This window comes from Neomonachus schauinslandi, chromosome 2, assembly GCF_002201575.2.
Source record: "Neomonachus schauinslandi chromosome 2, ASM220157v2, whole genome shotgun sequence".
Classification (NCBI taxonomy): domain Eukaryota; kingdom Metazoa; phylum Chordata; class Mammalia; order Carnivora; family Phocidae; genus Neomonachus; species Neomonachus schauinslandi.
In genome coordinates this window covers 27,759,973-27,776,081 of record NC_058404.1, presented here as the reverse complement: position 1 = coordinate 27,776,081, position 16,109 = coordinate 27,759,973, and the positions used below count along the sequence as shown (strand labels likewise).

The following is a 16,109-nucleotide window of genomic DNA, read 5'->3' as shown; positions in this document are numbered from 1 at the left end:
ATGGATTGGCTTCAGGGGTTCTTCCTCCATCCTGTATCACTTTATCAAGGGGCTGCTTTTCCTTTTGCACTTCTGTTTAATTATCTCTGCGTCATGGATTCATTTTCCACCCATGCCAGGTAGGTTTAAGGGCTCATTTTGCTCTTACATCTATGAATACCATAGTAGGTCAAAAAGCATGGATCGGCCTGTAGACATGAAGATTAAATAATTAATTATATGGTTGTTTTTAAGTGATTATCACTACCACTGATTATTGATTGTTTGGTCATGAGTATCTTTTTTTTTTTTTTAAAAGATTTTATTTATTTATTTGACAGAGAGAGAGAGACAGCGAGAGCAGGAACAAAAGCAGGAGGAATGGGAGAGGGAGAAGCAGGCTTCTTGCCGAGCAGGGAACCCGATGTGGGACTCGATCCCAGGACCCTGGGATCATGACCTGAGCTGAAGGCAGACGCTTAACGACTGAGCCACCCAGGCGCCCTGGTCATGAGTATCTCTAATAGAGTGAAATGAGACTGGAAATTGACATCATGACTCCATTGACTCAAAGTTTCCCATTAAATGGGAAAAGGATAAAAATAAACTCTGGGGAGAGATAGCTGTTGAGATGGTACAGGAATTCCCCAATCAGATATATCTGTACCCCCACCATATGTCCTACATGTTCTTGAACAGTCTTAATTTCATGGAATTTTATCATTTTCAATAAAATTAAATTTTGTTAAATATATAACTGATTTTTTAAATGCCTTGTATGGTTTCTCAGAGAAATGGAATTAAGTCAAAACAAATTATGTTAGATTAGCTATGTCTCAATCTAGGGTTTAAAATATTGTCACTAGAGATTTGACAACTTGATTGAAATGATTTTAGATCTAGCTAGTAGATTCTATACATGAGAGACAGTCCTTGTTTTTTGTTTTAAAGATTTATTTTATTGAGGCGCCTGGGTGGCTCAGTCGTTAAGCGTCTGCCTTCGGCTCAGGTCATGATCCCGGGGTCCTGGGATCGAGCTCCGCATCGGGCTCCCTGCTCCGCGGGAAGCCTGCTTCTCCCTCTCCCGCTCCCCCGGCTTGTGTTCCATCTCTTGCTGTGTCTCTCTCTGTCAAATAAATAAATAAAATCTTTAAAAAAATCTTTTTTATTTATTTGAGAGAGAGAGAGAGAGAGCAGGGGGGAGGTGCAGAGGGAGAAGGAGAGAGAAAAACAAGCAGATTCCGTGCTGAGCTCGGAGCCTGACACGGGGCTTGATCTCAAAACCCTGAGATCAGACCTGAGCCGAAACCAAGAGTCGAACACTTAACCAAGTGAGCCACCCAGACCCCTTGAGATAGTCCCTGTTTTTAAAGAAGTTTGTGGAATATCCTTTTGTAAAATGAAAATCCGTTGCCAGAGCGCTACCTCCTAATAGTTCACTTATTTTAGAAATTAAGATTTTTATACACTGAGGATTTTTAAGTAAAATCCAGCTGTATCTAATTATCAGTTAGAATTTCTGAGTTTGACTGAACTGTGGTATGTTATTACACGTTCACAACTGGTTGATGGCCCTTACCTTCATTTAGGGGATAGGGGGGGGGGGGGGGGGGGGGCGTTGTAAAAAAGTTTCCTATTGAGAAAGAATCACAAATAATAAAGCAAAACAAGTGCAAAAACAAAGGTTAATTCCCATCGGGGTAAGATTGTTGGCTTTGGAGACAGCCTGGTGGGTCCTGGGTCCCTCCCTTCCTGAGTTGTCCTTGTGTATGTGAATAGGTTCTCTCCAAGTTAATCCATGAAATGGAAATAATAATGTCTATCTCATGGGGTTATTTTAAGGATTACATAAAGGTATTTCTTATACAGGGATTATTAGCACAATGCCTAGAATAAAATAAGCACTCCGTATATCAAGTATCCTGTGTTGTACATGTGTAGACATTTTAATGTTGACAAAGCCTTAGGGCAGTTGCCACTTTAGGCTTCACTGTGTAAGGAATCCGTGTTCCCCTCATTTTTCCACAGCAAGGAGGTAGAGTCTTGGGCCACAGTGTTAATTGGGGTGGGTTAGGTCAAAGAGAAGCACAGGAATGGCCCAGGCCTTGTGTGATGGAGCTTCTCACACTGGGGCACCTACCAGTTGCTCCCCAGAAAGACTCTCTCACCCATATGTGGATGTCACTGTGCCACAGGGCCAGGATATGTCCCCTCTGATGGTCAAGAAAACACAGGCCGCTTTGACTCTATTTTCCTATCTGAGGAGTCAGTACCTATTTTCACACCTCTCCATTCAGATTTATTAATTTGGCACCAATTAAAACAAACAGGGGCACCCGGCTGACCCCTTTGGGAAAGCATGTGACTCTGGATCATGGGGTCATGAGTTCAAGTGGAAAGAAGAACTGAGTCCTTGTCATGTGAAATTTCCCAGGTCTCTGCACATCCTCAGGGCATCTGACAGCTTCCAAGAGAGGTAGTTTCCACAAACCACTGATGTGGGTCTTTAACAACATGAAAAAAACCACCAACTCCTAAGATCTGAAAGTGCAGTCGAGAGGATTAAGAGCACATATATTTTCTAATTGAGTTTTCAAACACTTAGAGAGAGAGACGGAATCCCCTTTCCCACTGTCTCTGGAATGGTTCAGGGCAGTGCAACCCAGCGAAAAGGAAAGAGGCTCATTTCGATGAGGCGATGTCTAGAGAGCGCTCCTAGATCCTTGACACTAGGTTTACAACACTTTTCATTCAGGCAGCAAGCCACTAGATTTTTAAGATGTCCCCACCAGGAAACCTCTGGAGCTATCACCCACAGGATTGTCAGAGGTGTTGTTCCCACTTGAGTGATGGACATCAAAGAGAGGTTCCCAGGATCACTAAGGTAGGAATCAAAATTCATCCCCTGAGGGGCCCCTGGGTGGCTCAGTCGGTCAAGTGTCTGCTTTCGGCTCAGGTGGTGATCCCGGGGTCCTGGGATCGAGCCCAGCATTGGGCTCCCTGCTCAGCGAGGAGTCTGTTTCTCCCTCTGCCCTTGCTCCTCCCCCCTACTCATGCTCTCTCTCTCTCTGTCAAATAAATAAGATCTTTTTTTAAAAGTTGTTTCCCGAGATAGTCGTTTTCAAATGGACTCTGGCTTTTTCTCCCTCGGTTCTTTCCTTCAGAAAAACAAAAGGAAGACTTTGGGGTGATTACGGTATGGCTTCTTCAGGTGGTACATGGGGTTTACCTCCATTGGGTTATCCAGAATGACATCTGAAGTGACTCCTTTGTCACACCAATTCAGTCTCACACTTGTCCTTTCTCTTTTAGGTATCTCTTTCTCCTGGCTGGAGGGGGGGGCCCTGGCCTTGGCCGCCATGGGTTCCTTCGCTGTGCTTGTCCTCATCCCCGCTCTGTGGGCCGCGGTTCTGATTTCCTGGCTTGGCCCACGGGATGTCCACAGGTGGGCTTTCTTCTTTCAGATGAGCTGGCAGACTCTGTGTCATCTGGGGCTGCACTATACGGAATACTATCTGCAAGAACGTGCTTCCACGAGGTAAAGCTACCTATTCACTTGGCTGTACTAAACCAGCCAAGGCTTTGCTTGCACCATGGTGGAAGTGAGTTTGAATCCGAATTCTTGCACATTGGAGCAGTGTGACCTTAAGCAAGTCATTTAACCTCTCAGCCTCAGTTTTTTTTTCCTAAAAAAAAACAAACCAGTGTGTGGGTATGTGTATATGTATATGTGTGTGTATAAGAATACCAGTCTTATAAGACTCTTAAGTTTGAGATAATTAATATAAATGTAATTACATGACTATAAATAACTACCATGTGTTGCCCATGTCACACAGTGCCTGGCACTTTGCTGTATTTATCACTGTGCTTGAAAAGGGCATTGAACCAGGAGCCTCACGGCCCACAGATGAGGTCTGCCTAGAAGTGACTAAGCACAGTTTGCTCAACTCAGAGTGGGTGGTTTAGACACACAGCCAGTATCCTCTCCTCCCCTTCAGCAGGACCGGGAAGGTAAAAATCCACTGTAAACCTTCTCTGCCTTCCTATGGAAGCTGCTATGCAAGGGTTTTGCTTTCACTGAGACTCAGCTGTTTCCTCCTCCCAGAAGAAAGGTAGTTACCCAGTCTAGGAAACAGGATCAGGCACTAATTACAGTCTAGAGAAGTGTTTTCATGAGTCAGTGAGATCACCCAGATTAGGGGAGAACAGGTATCTCTGCAATCTTGAGGCCTGTGGTCCCTGGCTTCCTCTGTTACAATTGGTGTGGGTCTGTGGTCACTCAGAGAACAGGGGCTGTGACCTGTCGAGGCGGGTCCCCTCTCTGATTCTAGTTTGCCATTGGTTCACTCATTCTGCCATCCCTGCCACACCCAGAATCCTTTTCTTTATCCTCACTGTGTTCACCAAAGGCTTTAGGGTTTGCTTCTTGGAAGAAGAGGCAAGATGGCAGGCGGTAGGGGGCGGGGAGTACTGACTAGGGTGTGGTGAATTAGGATTTCATTAAGAAGCTGGGACTTGATAGGGGCTGAAGGAGCAAGCTGAACAGGATCTGGTCAATGGGAAGAAGGCTGAGCCAGAGCTGAAATGGGAAGATGTAGTAGTTTGCTCTGACTGTCATAACAAAGTACCAAAGATGAGGTGGCTCACACAACAGATATTTACTTCCTCTGGAGGCTGGAAGTTCAAGATCAAGGTGTTGGCAGGTTCAGCTTCTTCCGAGGCCTCTCTCCTTGGCTTGTAGATGGTTGTCTTTCCCTGTGTCCTCACCTGGTCTTCCCTATGTGTGTGTCTGTGTCCTAATCTCCTCTTCTTATAAGGACGACAGTCATACTGGATTAGGGTTCACCCCAGTGACCTCATTTTAACTTAATCACCCTATCTCCAAATACAGTCACATTCTGAGGTACTGGGGGTTAGGGCTTCAATGTATGAAATTGGGAGGAAACACATTCGGGCCACAACAGCAGGTGTACGAACAGGGGTTGGTGGTATTTGGAGGCTACTTTGCTTACTGTTTGGTTAAGTCAGGTGAGGAGGTCAGTTGTCCTTAAATCCTCAGACTCACAGAAAGAAACTGTGGGCATGTGGGAAACACTGCCATTTTCTCTCCATAGGACAGCGTTCCTGATTGTAGAGAACATATAATTTTCATTAATCTTCTCCATAATAATCTGGCCAGCAGGATCTCTTCTACCTTGTGACACTGAGGCAGGAGCAGTTCAGGTGATTGGTTAAGAACACACCTCAAATTGCTAATGACTCAGTGCACACCCTGAACCCCAAGCTTGACTCACCGTTCCTGAGCACAGATTCCAAAGCCTACAGAATCTTACTGACAGGGACCGGTTCATATTTAAAATCTTCGCCTTCCTATAGTCTTTTCAGTACTAAATTTTTGTTCCTTCCATGGCAAATTTCTCCCAGGTCCCTGATTCTAATCTATAGAAGCTGTTCTTAGAAATATCCTAACAATATTTCCCCCACAATATTCCTTGACATTCTTTTAGTTGCCTCTCTAATGATTCATTTCCCCATTTACCTTTTGATCCTGCCCAGAGTAGCCTGTGGTGTGAATTAATCCAAGAGTCTTTGTGGGGGCACAGCAGGGCAGGACATCGGTCTCCATTGTTCAGAGTGGCTGTTCGCTGTGGGGTCATGTGTGAGGGACTGGGATGGGATGAAATAAATATGGAGCATTTTCACATTTTAAATAAATCTCTTTCAGGTTCTGCATCACTCTTTCTTCCCTCATGCTCTTGACCCAGAGGGTCACATCCCTCTCTCTGGACATTTGTGAGGGAAAAGTGAAGGCAGCATCAAGAGGCATCAGGGAAAGAAGCTCGTTGTCTGAGCATCTGTGTAAGACACTGCCCTATTTCAGCTACTTGCTCTTTTTCCCTGCTCTCCTAGGAGGCCCCCTATGTTCCTTCCAGAAATTTCAGGCTCGTGTTCAAAGGTCCAGCAATTTGTGTCCCAGGCACTCTGTCTGGGCTCTGAGCTGGAGGGGTCTGCAGATCCTGGGCCTCGAGTGCCTAAAGGTGGTCTTGGGGAAGGTGGTGAGTGCAGGAGCAGGTCTGACTGACTGCGGGCAACTCCAGTGCATCCATGTCATGTGGTCCACAGCCGGGCTCTTCAAACTCACCTACTACTCCTGCTGGATCCTGGATGACGCCCTCCTCCATGCTGCGGGCTTTGGGCCGGGGTTTGGTCAGAGCCCTGGTGAGGAGGGATACATTCCTGATGCGGACATCTGGACCCTGGAAACAACCCACAGGATTTCCCTGTTCACGAGAAAATGGAACCAAAGCACAGCACAGTGGCTCAGACGCCTCGTATTCCAGCACGGCAGGGCCTGGCCCCTGCTGCAGACGTTCGCCTTCTCGGCCTGGTGGCATGGACTCCATCCAGGACAGGTGTTCGGTTTCCTCTGCTGGGCTCTGATGGTGGAGGCTGATTACCTGATTCATACCTTTGCCCGCTTGTTTGTCAGATCCTGGCCGATGCAACTGCTCTATAGGACCCTCACCTGGGCCCACACCCAGCTCATCATTGCTTATATAATGCTGGCCGTGGAGGCCAGGAGCCTCTCCTCTCTCTGGCTGCTGTGTAATTCTTACAACAGTGTCTTCCCCCTCGTGTATTGTATTTTGCTTTTTCTGTTAGGAAAGAGAAAGCACACATTTAACTGATATCTTTCCCCAGCCTTCATCTTATACATCCATGAAACAGAGTTTAGAAAATGCCAGATGGTGTGTTGATGATGGCTATGCTTGAACTTTTCCATACTAGAAGTTTTTTTTTCAAGTATTGGATGTATATATCTGATGTCTGCCATAGAAATTTGTGTATCTACTTTCACAAACTATTATACTCGTATTGAAGATTCAAAAAAAAAAAAGACAAAGACAAAGACATGGTTTCTTCCCTTAGGACTTATAGTTTAGGCGGAAGCAAAGGAAGGTGATAGGTAAAAGCATAAGGTACTGCCAAGCAAATGGCAAATGGTAAACACATGGACATCCAAACACTGAGTCTCCAACATGTCCACTTGGGATCCTGGACTGTGAGTTTAGCAAGACAAAAACAAAAAAAAACAAAAACCTAAACCGGGGCGTGTGGCTGGCTCACTCAGGAGAGCATGTAACTCTTGATCCTGGGGTCGTGAGTTCTAGCCCCATGTTGGGTGTAGAGATGACTTAAAAAAAAACCTCTAGGGGCGCCTGGGTGGCTCAGTCATTAAGTGTCTGCCTTCAGCTCAGGTCATAATCGCGGGGTCCTGGGATTGAGCCCCGCATTGGGCTCACTACTCAGCAGGAAGCCTGCTTCTCCCTCTCCCACTCCCCCTGCTTGTGTTCCCTCTCTTGCTGTGTCTCTCTCTGTCAAATAAAATCTTTAAAAAAAAAAAACCTCTAAATCAAATTATTGTATTGGTTTGCTGCATGAACTAGAGACTCATCCTCATCTACAGGTAATTTGAAAATTTTGGTCTCAAAATGGAAAAGCTGCTATTATCTCCAAATATGTCAATAAACTGAAAATCTGGCTGACCTGTGATAACCACTTACATAATAGTTAAGCACAAAACCGATCCATGAGATATGTTACACAAAGAGGCCAAAAACAAGAAGTAAGCCCTATTTTAGTACGACGTTGAGGGTCTGGTTCCCTTTTCTTGGCATAGCCTAAATAACTCTTGTTTCTTCCTCTGTGAGGGCCCCAAGAGAAAGCTGTGAAGACCGCTGAGTGGTAGCGAAGCCGTGTCACCTCATGGTTGCTGTCACAGTGCCTCTGCCGACCTCCCAGCTGGTCACATAATTACAGTTTCTCTCTCTCTCTGTTTTTAAAGATTTTATTTATTTATTTGACAGAGAGAGAGAGAACACAAGCAGGAGGAGTGGGAGGGGGAGAAGCAGACTCCCGCCGAGCAGGGAGCCCAATGCGGGGCTCAATCCCATGACCCTGGGATCATGACCTGAGCCGGAGGCAGAAGCTCAACCCACTGAGCCACCCAGGCGCCCCATAATTAGAGGTTTTCTTTAAATTAACTTTAGTTCAGCTTACTTTTAAAACCTACCCTCTAAGCAATGGCATTGCTTAAAATTGAGTTTAGTGGATTAACTATATTTCACTCTCACACTCACTAAAAGAAACACGTACAAAATGTTTCTTTGTGTCCCACTTAAAATCATCCGCTTACCCCATCTATCCCACTGCAGGAAGCATGGTATGAGCATCGAATCTTCCAAAACCAGCCATCTGCATTCTTTCCAAAATATAAAATTGCAAGTGGGCTTCTAATCTTTAAAAGTTGACAAAGATAAGGGCGCCTGGGTGGCTCAGTCGTTAAGCGTCTGCCTTCGGCTCAGGTCGTGATCCCAGGGTCCTGGGATCGAGTCCCACATCGGGCTCCCTGCTCGGCAGGAAGCCTGCTTCTCGCCCTCCCACTCCCCCTGCTTGTGTTCCTGCTCTCGCTATCTCTCTCTCTCTGTCAAATAAATAAATAAAAAATCTTTAAAAAAAAAAAAAAAAGTTGACAAAGATAATACTAAGAAGTGATGGATCACTTAGAAAGTTATGTCAATATCACTCCCTGACATGAAGGGAAACAAACAGCTCAATCTTCACACACAGAACATACCACAGCAAGCAGTGAGGGCCTTGAATAGGTGGTATGAATTTGTAGTGGCCTTAACTGGCCTGATTCTGGACTTCCTCTCTCCACACTCAATAGCCCAGAGGAGACAATGTGGACAAACGGGGCTTTCCAGGGTTGGCGATAGTCAAGGGGAAACAGCCAATAGCCAAGGGGGTGGTAAAGTACTCTAAGACTATTACAAGCAAGTCACTGGAAGGACCATCCTTAGAATCCAATCCAGAAGGGCAAGTGGGATGGCGGTGGTGGTGTTATGGGAGGAAAGATAACAATCATCACAGCATTACTGATCATAAAAAAATGGTCAGCATTAGGAGAATGATTAAGCAAATTACAATGGACTGTGATAGAGCTATTAAAAATCAATGCTTGGGGGCACCTGCGTGGCTCAGTCAGTTAAGCGTCTGACTTTGGCTCAGGTCATGAGCTCAGGGTCCTGGGATCGAGCCTCGCCTTGGGCTCAACACTCAGCGGGGAGTCTGCTTCTCCCTCTGCCCCCCTCCCACTCATGCTCTCTCTCTCTCTAATAAATAAATCTTTAAAAAAAAAAATCAGAACTTGTATAGAGGCACTTCTGAGAAGCTAGCCACGTGGCTGTATGTGTTCTGTTTATGAAAATCCTTCAAACTATACACTTAGGTGTTAATTCTCCTAATGCTGACCATTTTTTAATGATAAATAATGCTGTGATGATTATATGATTAACTTATGTACAAGTTTCTGTATGTATATTACACTTCTGTAATTTTCTTTTTCTTTTTTTTAAATATTTTATTTATTTATTTGACAGAGACAGAGATAGCGAGAGCAGGAACACAAGCAGCGGGAGTGGGAGAGGGAGAAGCAGGCTTCCCCCCGAGGAGGGAGCCCAATGTGGGACTCGATCCCAGGACCCTGGGATCATGACCTGAGCTGAAGGCAGACACTTAACGACTGAGCCACCCAGGCGCCCCACTTCTGTAATTTTCTTTCTTTTTTTTTTTTTTTTTTAAAGATTTTATTTATTTTGAGAGAGAGAGAATGAGAGAGAACACATGAGAAGGGATAGGGTCAGAGGGCAAAGCAGACTCCCTGCCGAGCAGGGAGCCCGATGCGGGACTCGATCCAGGGACTCCAGGACCATGACCTGAGCCGAAGGCAGTCGCTCAACCAACCGAGCCACCCAGGCGCCCTTCTGTAATTTTCTTACATGAATGCTTTTAATGGTTAGGAAAAGGCTTATGATAGAATGCTCAATTTTAAAAGTAGTTGGGTGCTGCCTGGATGGCTCAGCTGGTTAAGTGTCTAACTCTTGATTTGGGCTCGGGTCATGTTTTCAGAGTTGTGAGACTGAGAGCCCTGTGTCGGGCTCCACACTGGGCATGGAGCCTGCTTAAGATTCTCTTCCTTTGCCTCTGCTCCTAGCCCCCTCCCTTTATAAAAAAAATTTTAAAAATAAAAAGTTGGTTAATAAAGTCAAACAAAGTGCAATTTGGCCTCTAAATCTATCTCCCCGTTGATGGCCAGGGGTAATTTCTGCTCCTCTGGTTAAAACCAGGACATGTACTTCCTTCCCTTTCTATTTGCATCCTATAAAAGTGTTCCATTTATACTGGACAGTATAAAGAACATGTGATTTTTTTTTAAAGATTTTATTTATTTATTTGAGACAGAGAGAATGAGATACAGAGAGCATGAGAGGGAGGAGGGTCAGAGGGAGAAGCAGACTCCCTGCCGAGCAGGGAGCCCGATGCGGGACTCGATCCAGGGACTCCAGGATCATGACCTGAGCCGAAGGCAGTCGCTTAACCAACTGAGCCACCCAGGCACCCAAGAACATGTGATTTGAAAGAATTAATCTAAGGAAAAAAGTCACAGCCAGAGATGTAGACCCAGGAGCCATCTGTCTGCACAGAGAAGATCCCGGATCCAAGAGCAGAGAACAGAGAATGTATCTTCTTTCAATCCTCATTTCCTTTGTTAGGACTTAATTTTTGAGTTCCTGACTCCTGCCCCCACTGCTTCCTCAACAATTGCCAACTTTAGTTTCCCTTTCCTTCAGTTACTGATTGTCACTCCCCAGACCCTGCCCATTGACACATTCCCTTTGACACATGATGGATAGCACCTGCTTATTCACCTCTCATTTTTTTTTTTTGAGGGAGAGAGTGCACATGCGCATGCACCATGCGTGGTGGGGGAGGGGCAGAGAGAGAGGGAGAGAGAGAATCTTAAGCGGGCTCCACACCCAGCGCTGAGCCCGATGGGAGGCTCTATGTCATGACCCTGAGATCATGACCTGAGCCGAAATCAAGAGTCCAATGCTTAACCAACTGAGACACCCAGGCACCCTTTGGCATCCTATCTTTTATCAGCCAAATTACTCTGAAGAATTTGGTAGGAGCCTTTACAGACACCCCCATGAGTCCTCATCCAGTTGTTGGAAAATATCATTGTGTGAGATTCTGTTGATTCAGAGAGCCCTAAAAACGGGATAAGCCATGATAACCGAAAAGCTCAGAATGCTGGCAAAACGTAATTAGAAAAAATTTAACACAAAGCTACAAAATTTGCCTTCCTAAGAGGACTCAGGAACTGTAGATGCCATCATTTGTCTATTGAAATGGCATTGCCTAGGAAGTGTTCCATGAAAACTTCAGTCCACCTTTCAATCCATTATTTTGGGTAAGGTAGGCTCACAGGGCACCCCCTGGTGCACATGCACCACTCACCTATGTTGGCCTCCTTACAAATCTGTTGGTAGCTGCCATGACCAATAGGCAGCAAGTGGCTCTCAATGGGTAACTCCGATTTAGCGATCCATCCCAATTGTTAAACTTCTCCAAAGGAGACTATCCAATCTTGTTTTTTTTCTATCCATGTAGTTTTTTTTTTTTTTTCTGTCCATTTAGGTTTTTTTTTTTTCTTTTTTTTCTGTCCATGTAGTTTTTATAAAGCAAACCATAGGGAGACTTCACTGACAAACGTCCACACAATTAATTCATCAATCCTTGATTCATCAATTCCATGAGAACATGGAAAAGGAGGCCCAGATGGAGAGTTTTGAGGAGTTTGTCCTAGCATACATTCGTAGATATTTCAAACCAGAAAAGTACCAAGAAAGCCAAGTTCTATCTCTGCCCAAAGGATGCTACTCACTTGACTGATCTCTTGCATCAATGAACTCTCTCTCAGGTCACCTGAGCCGCTCTGGCAGCCAGCCTGCCGAGCCTGGGCGAAGAGGAAGGGATAAAACAATGAGAAGCAGGTTGATGGTGAAGCAGGTTCAGTAGGTGTGAAAGAACAGATTTGACCACCGTATTCATACAAGCACTATGGAGACCAACAGATTATGAGCATTACAGTGACCAATTGCTATAAAAGAATAAAGCAATCACTAGTAACAATCCTGATTAAAATGCCAAGTATTAGACTGTAGATTCATGTCACTTCCAACAGGTTCTTCTCTACATGTTTTAACATAGCAGATGGTGCAGGAAACTTGGCTCCCTGTAATCCCAGGGTTCAGCACTGAGAGGTGGAGGGTTAGTAGTTATATTTTATGTGAACCTTGTCAACTACACCTATTTCCAAAACAATAAAAATGTGCAAGAAATTGAACAGACTTTTCACAAAAAAAACAGGTACTTCACTCTTTGGCTATTATAAATAATGCTATTATGAACATTTGTGTGCAATTTTTTGTGTAGATCTAAGTTTTCAATTCTCTTAGGTATATATGTATGAGCAGAATTGCTGGGTCATATGGTAACTATGTTTAACTTTTTGAGTAACTGTCAAACTGTTTTCCACATCAGCTGTACATTTTACATTCTCACTCCAATATATGAAGATTCCAGTTTCTCCACATCCTTGTCAACACTTGTTATATCTGCCTTTTTCATTCTAGCCATTCTAGTGGGTTTGAAATAGTATCTCATTTTTTTTAAAGGTTTTATTTATTTATTTGAGAGAGAGAGTGGGAGGTGGGTCAGAGGGAGAGAATCTTCAAGCAGACTCCCCGTTGAGCAGGGAGCCCGATGTGGGGCTCCAACCCACGACCCGTGAGATCATGACTTGAACCAAAACCAAGAGCTGGACGCTCAACCGACTCCAAGCCACCCAGGCACCCCTCTCATTGTGGGTTTGATTTGCATTTCCCTAATGACTAACAGTGTTGACCACCTTTTCATATGATTGTTAGCATTTGTATCTTTTTTTTAGAGAAATGTCTATTCAGATGCTTTTGCCCATTTTAAAATTGGGTTATTTGGGTCTTTCTGCTGTTGAGTTGTTAAGAGTTATTTAAATATTTTGGATACTTGATCCTTATCAGATATATAATTTGCAAATATTTTCTTCCATTCTGTGGGTTGTAGTTTCACTTTCTTGATGGTGTCCTTTGAAGCACAAAAGCTTTTAATTTTGATGAGCACAATTTGTATTTTTCCCTTGGTTGTTTGTTGCTTGTCATATCTATGAAACCATTGCCTAGTCCAAGGTCATGAAGATTTACACTTATGTAAATCTTAAACTTTTATAGTTTAGCTCTAACATTTAGGTCTATGATATATTTTGATTTAACTTTTGAAGATAGAGTGAGGTAGGGGTCCAATTTCATTCCTTTGCATGTGTTTATCCAGTTGTCCCAGCACCCTTGCTAAAAAGACTTCTTTTTCCCCTTTGAATTTTTTTGGCCCCTAAAGTTTTTTTTTTTTTTTTTTTTTTTTAGTAAGAACCAGAAAAGGGCACCTGGGTGGCTCAGTTGGTTGAACGTCTGTCTTCGGCTCAGGTCATCACATACCTTAATCCAGAGGTCAGAAAGTTTCCAATAACACCCACAAGTCAGGAAGCCACTGCCAAAGTCACAAATTCCTTGCATCTGCTTAAAACAGTGGAATGCAGTCTTGTCAACCCTTGAGAAAACTCACATCTGCTTAAGCCTGCATACCACTGTTGGCAGAGGAAGAACATCTTTCGCTCTCCTCAGGTTTCCCAAAGCATGGTGAGTGTATTTTATTAGCAAAATATAGATTAAACACAGGACCCTGGAGGCAAGAGGATCTGGAAAATAGAGTTTCAAGACCCCTGTTATAGAGGTGGTGGGAATGAATGCTGGTTATCACTGAACAATAAATATACAGCTTATCAACCAGTCATGGACAAATACTGCATGATTCCACTTTTTTTTTGTTTTAAGATTTTACTTATTTGAGAGAAAGACTGAGAGAGAGAGAGAGCACACTAGCAGGGGGAGAAGCAGAGGGAGAAGCAGGCTCCTTGCTGAGCGGGGAGCCTAATGTGGGACTCTGATCCCAGGACCCTGGGATCATGACCTGACCCGAAGGCAGACGCTTAACTGACTGAGCCACCAGGCACCCCTGCATGATTCCACTTATATGAGGTTCTAAAGTAGTCAAATTCATAGAGACAGAAAGCAGAATGGTGATTGCCAGTGGCTAGAAAAGAGGGGGAAACGAGGAGTTGCTACTGAGTGGGTATAGAGTTTCAGTTATGCAAGATGAAAAAGTTCTAGCAGTTGCTGTGCAACCATGTGCACATAGCTAACAATACTATACTGCACACTTAAAATTCATGAAGACAGTAAATCTCATGGTTTTTTTTTTTTACATCTATCTATCTTGTAGAAAAATCATTCAAAGGGTTATTTTGCAGGGCGCCTGGGTGGCTCAGTCGTTAAGCGTCTGCCTTCAGCTCAGGTCATGATCCCAGCGTCCTGGGATCGAGCCCCACGTTGGGCTCCTTGCTCGGCGGGAAGCCTGCCTCTCCCTCTCCCACTCCCCCTGCTTGTGTTCCCTCTCTCTCTGTGTCTCTCTCTGTCAAATAAATAAATAAAATCTTAAAAAAAAAAAAAAAGACTCAGGTAAAAAAAAAAAAAGGGTTATTTTGCCCTCTTTATATTCTACAACCAAAATAATATCACATAACCCCTGTTGCAGTCTTATGATATTTCTCATTCTTCTATTTTTTCCCAAGTGTCTGGGGAGATCTGGGTCCACCCTATTTTTTTTTATTTGTCATGGAGTGGGCATCAACTAAGAGATTTACCCTCACTTAGAATCTGCTTCAAAGGGGTGAACTATTTGGACCCTTTTTATAGCCTTGCCTGGGACAAAAACAATTGGTTTAATAATGACATTTATAATTCTATCATTTCATTTGAAATGGCTTCATATGCGGGCGCCTGGGTGGCTCAGTTGGTTAAGCGACTGCCTTCGGCTCAGGTCATGATCCTGGAGTCCCTGGATCGAGTCCCACATTGGGCTCCCTGCTCAGCAGGGAGTCTGCTTCTCCCTCTGACCCTCCCCCCTCTCATGTGCTCTCTCTCATTCTCTCTCTCTCAAATAAATAAATAAAATCTTTAAAAAAAAAAAAAAGAAATGGCTTCATATGCAACATTAGAAGTAAATTAGCATAATTGCCTCAAGAAATTGCAAGTAGTACATATTTGCAACAATGCAAAGTTTAATTTTCTGAAAAAGTTGCACACATATCTTACTTATAAAAAACAATGAACTGTCATCACTTTTTAAGACTGCTTTTGTTGTGGTAAAATATAACGTAAAAGTTACCATTTTCACCATTTTTAAGTGTACACTTCAGTGGTATTAAGAACATTCACATAGTGGTGGGACCATCACCACCATCCATCTCCAGAATGTTTCCATCATTCTAAATGAAAACCCTGTACTCACTAGATAGCAACTCCCCATTTCCCACACCCCCCCCCCAGTTCCTGGTAACCACTGTTCTATCTTTTGTCTCTGTGAATTTCCCTATTCCAGGTACTTCATATAATATTTGCCATTTGTCGGGCGCCTGGGTGGCTCAGATGGTGAAGCGTCTGCCTTCGGCTCAGGTCATGATCTCAGGGTCCTGGGATCGAGTCCTGCATCGGGTTCCCTGCTCAGTGCAAAGCCTGCTTCTCCCTCTCCCTCTGCCACTCCCTCTGCTTGTGCTCTTCTATCTCTGTCAAATAAATAAATAAAATCTTTAAAAAAAAATATTTGCCATTTGTGTCTGGCTTATTTCGCTGAGCATAATGTCGTCAAGGTTCATCCATGCTGTAGCATGCATTAGAAGTTCATCCTTTTTTAAAGTTGAACATTTGGGTTGTTTCCACCTTTCGACTACTGTGAACAGTGATACTATGAACGTTGGTGTAAAAAAAAAAAATCTGTTTTGAGTTCCTCCTTTCAGTTCTTTTGGTCATATACCTAGAAGTGAATTTCTGGATCACATGGTAATTCTATGTTTAATTTTTTGAGGAACTACCAATCCATTTTCCACAGTGGCTGTACCATTTCACATTCCCACCAACAGTGCACAAGCATTTCAATTTCTTCACATCCTTGTCAACACTTGTTTTTTTCTGGTGTTGTTTAAATATAATAGTCATTCTGGGGGTGCCTGGCTGGCTCAGTTGGTAGAGCATGTGACTCTTAATCTCAGAGTTGTGAGTTCAAGCCCCATG

General features: G+C 43.9%; 1 protein-coding gene across 1 annotated transcript; it reads left to right on the top strand.

The window, feature by feature from the left end:
* Nucleotides 1-6,671, top strand: MBOAT4 (membrane bound O-acyltransferase domain containing 4). The gene is given in 4 exon segments (XM_021694270.2): nt 1-119; nt 3,292-3,313; nt 3,315-3,517; nt 5,708-6,671. Coding segments are annotated over 4 exon segments (1,308 nt in total).
* Nucleotides 6,672-16,109: the final 9,438 nt, after the last annotated feature.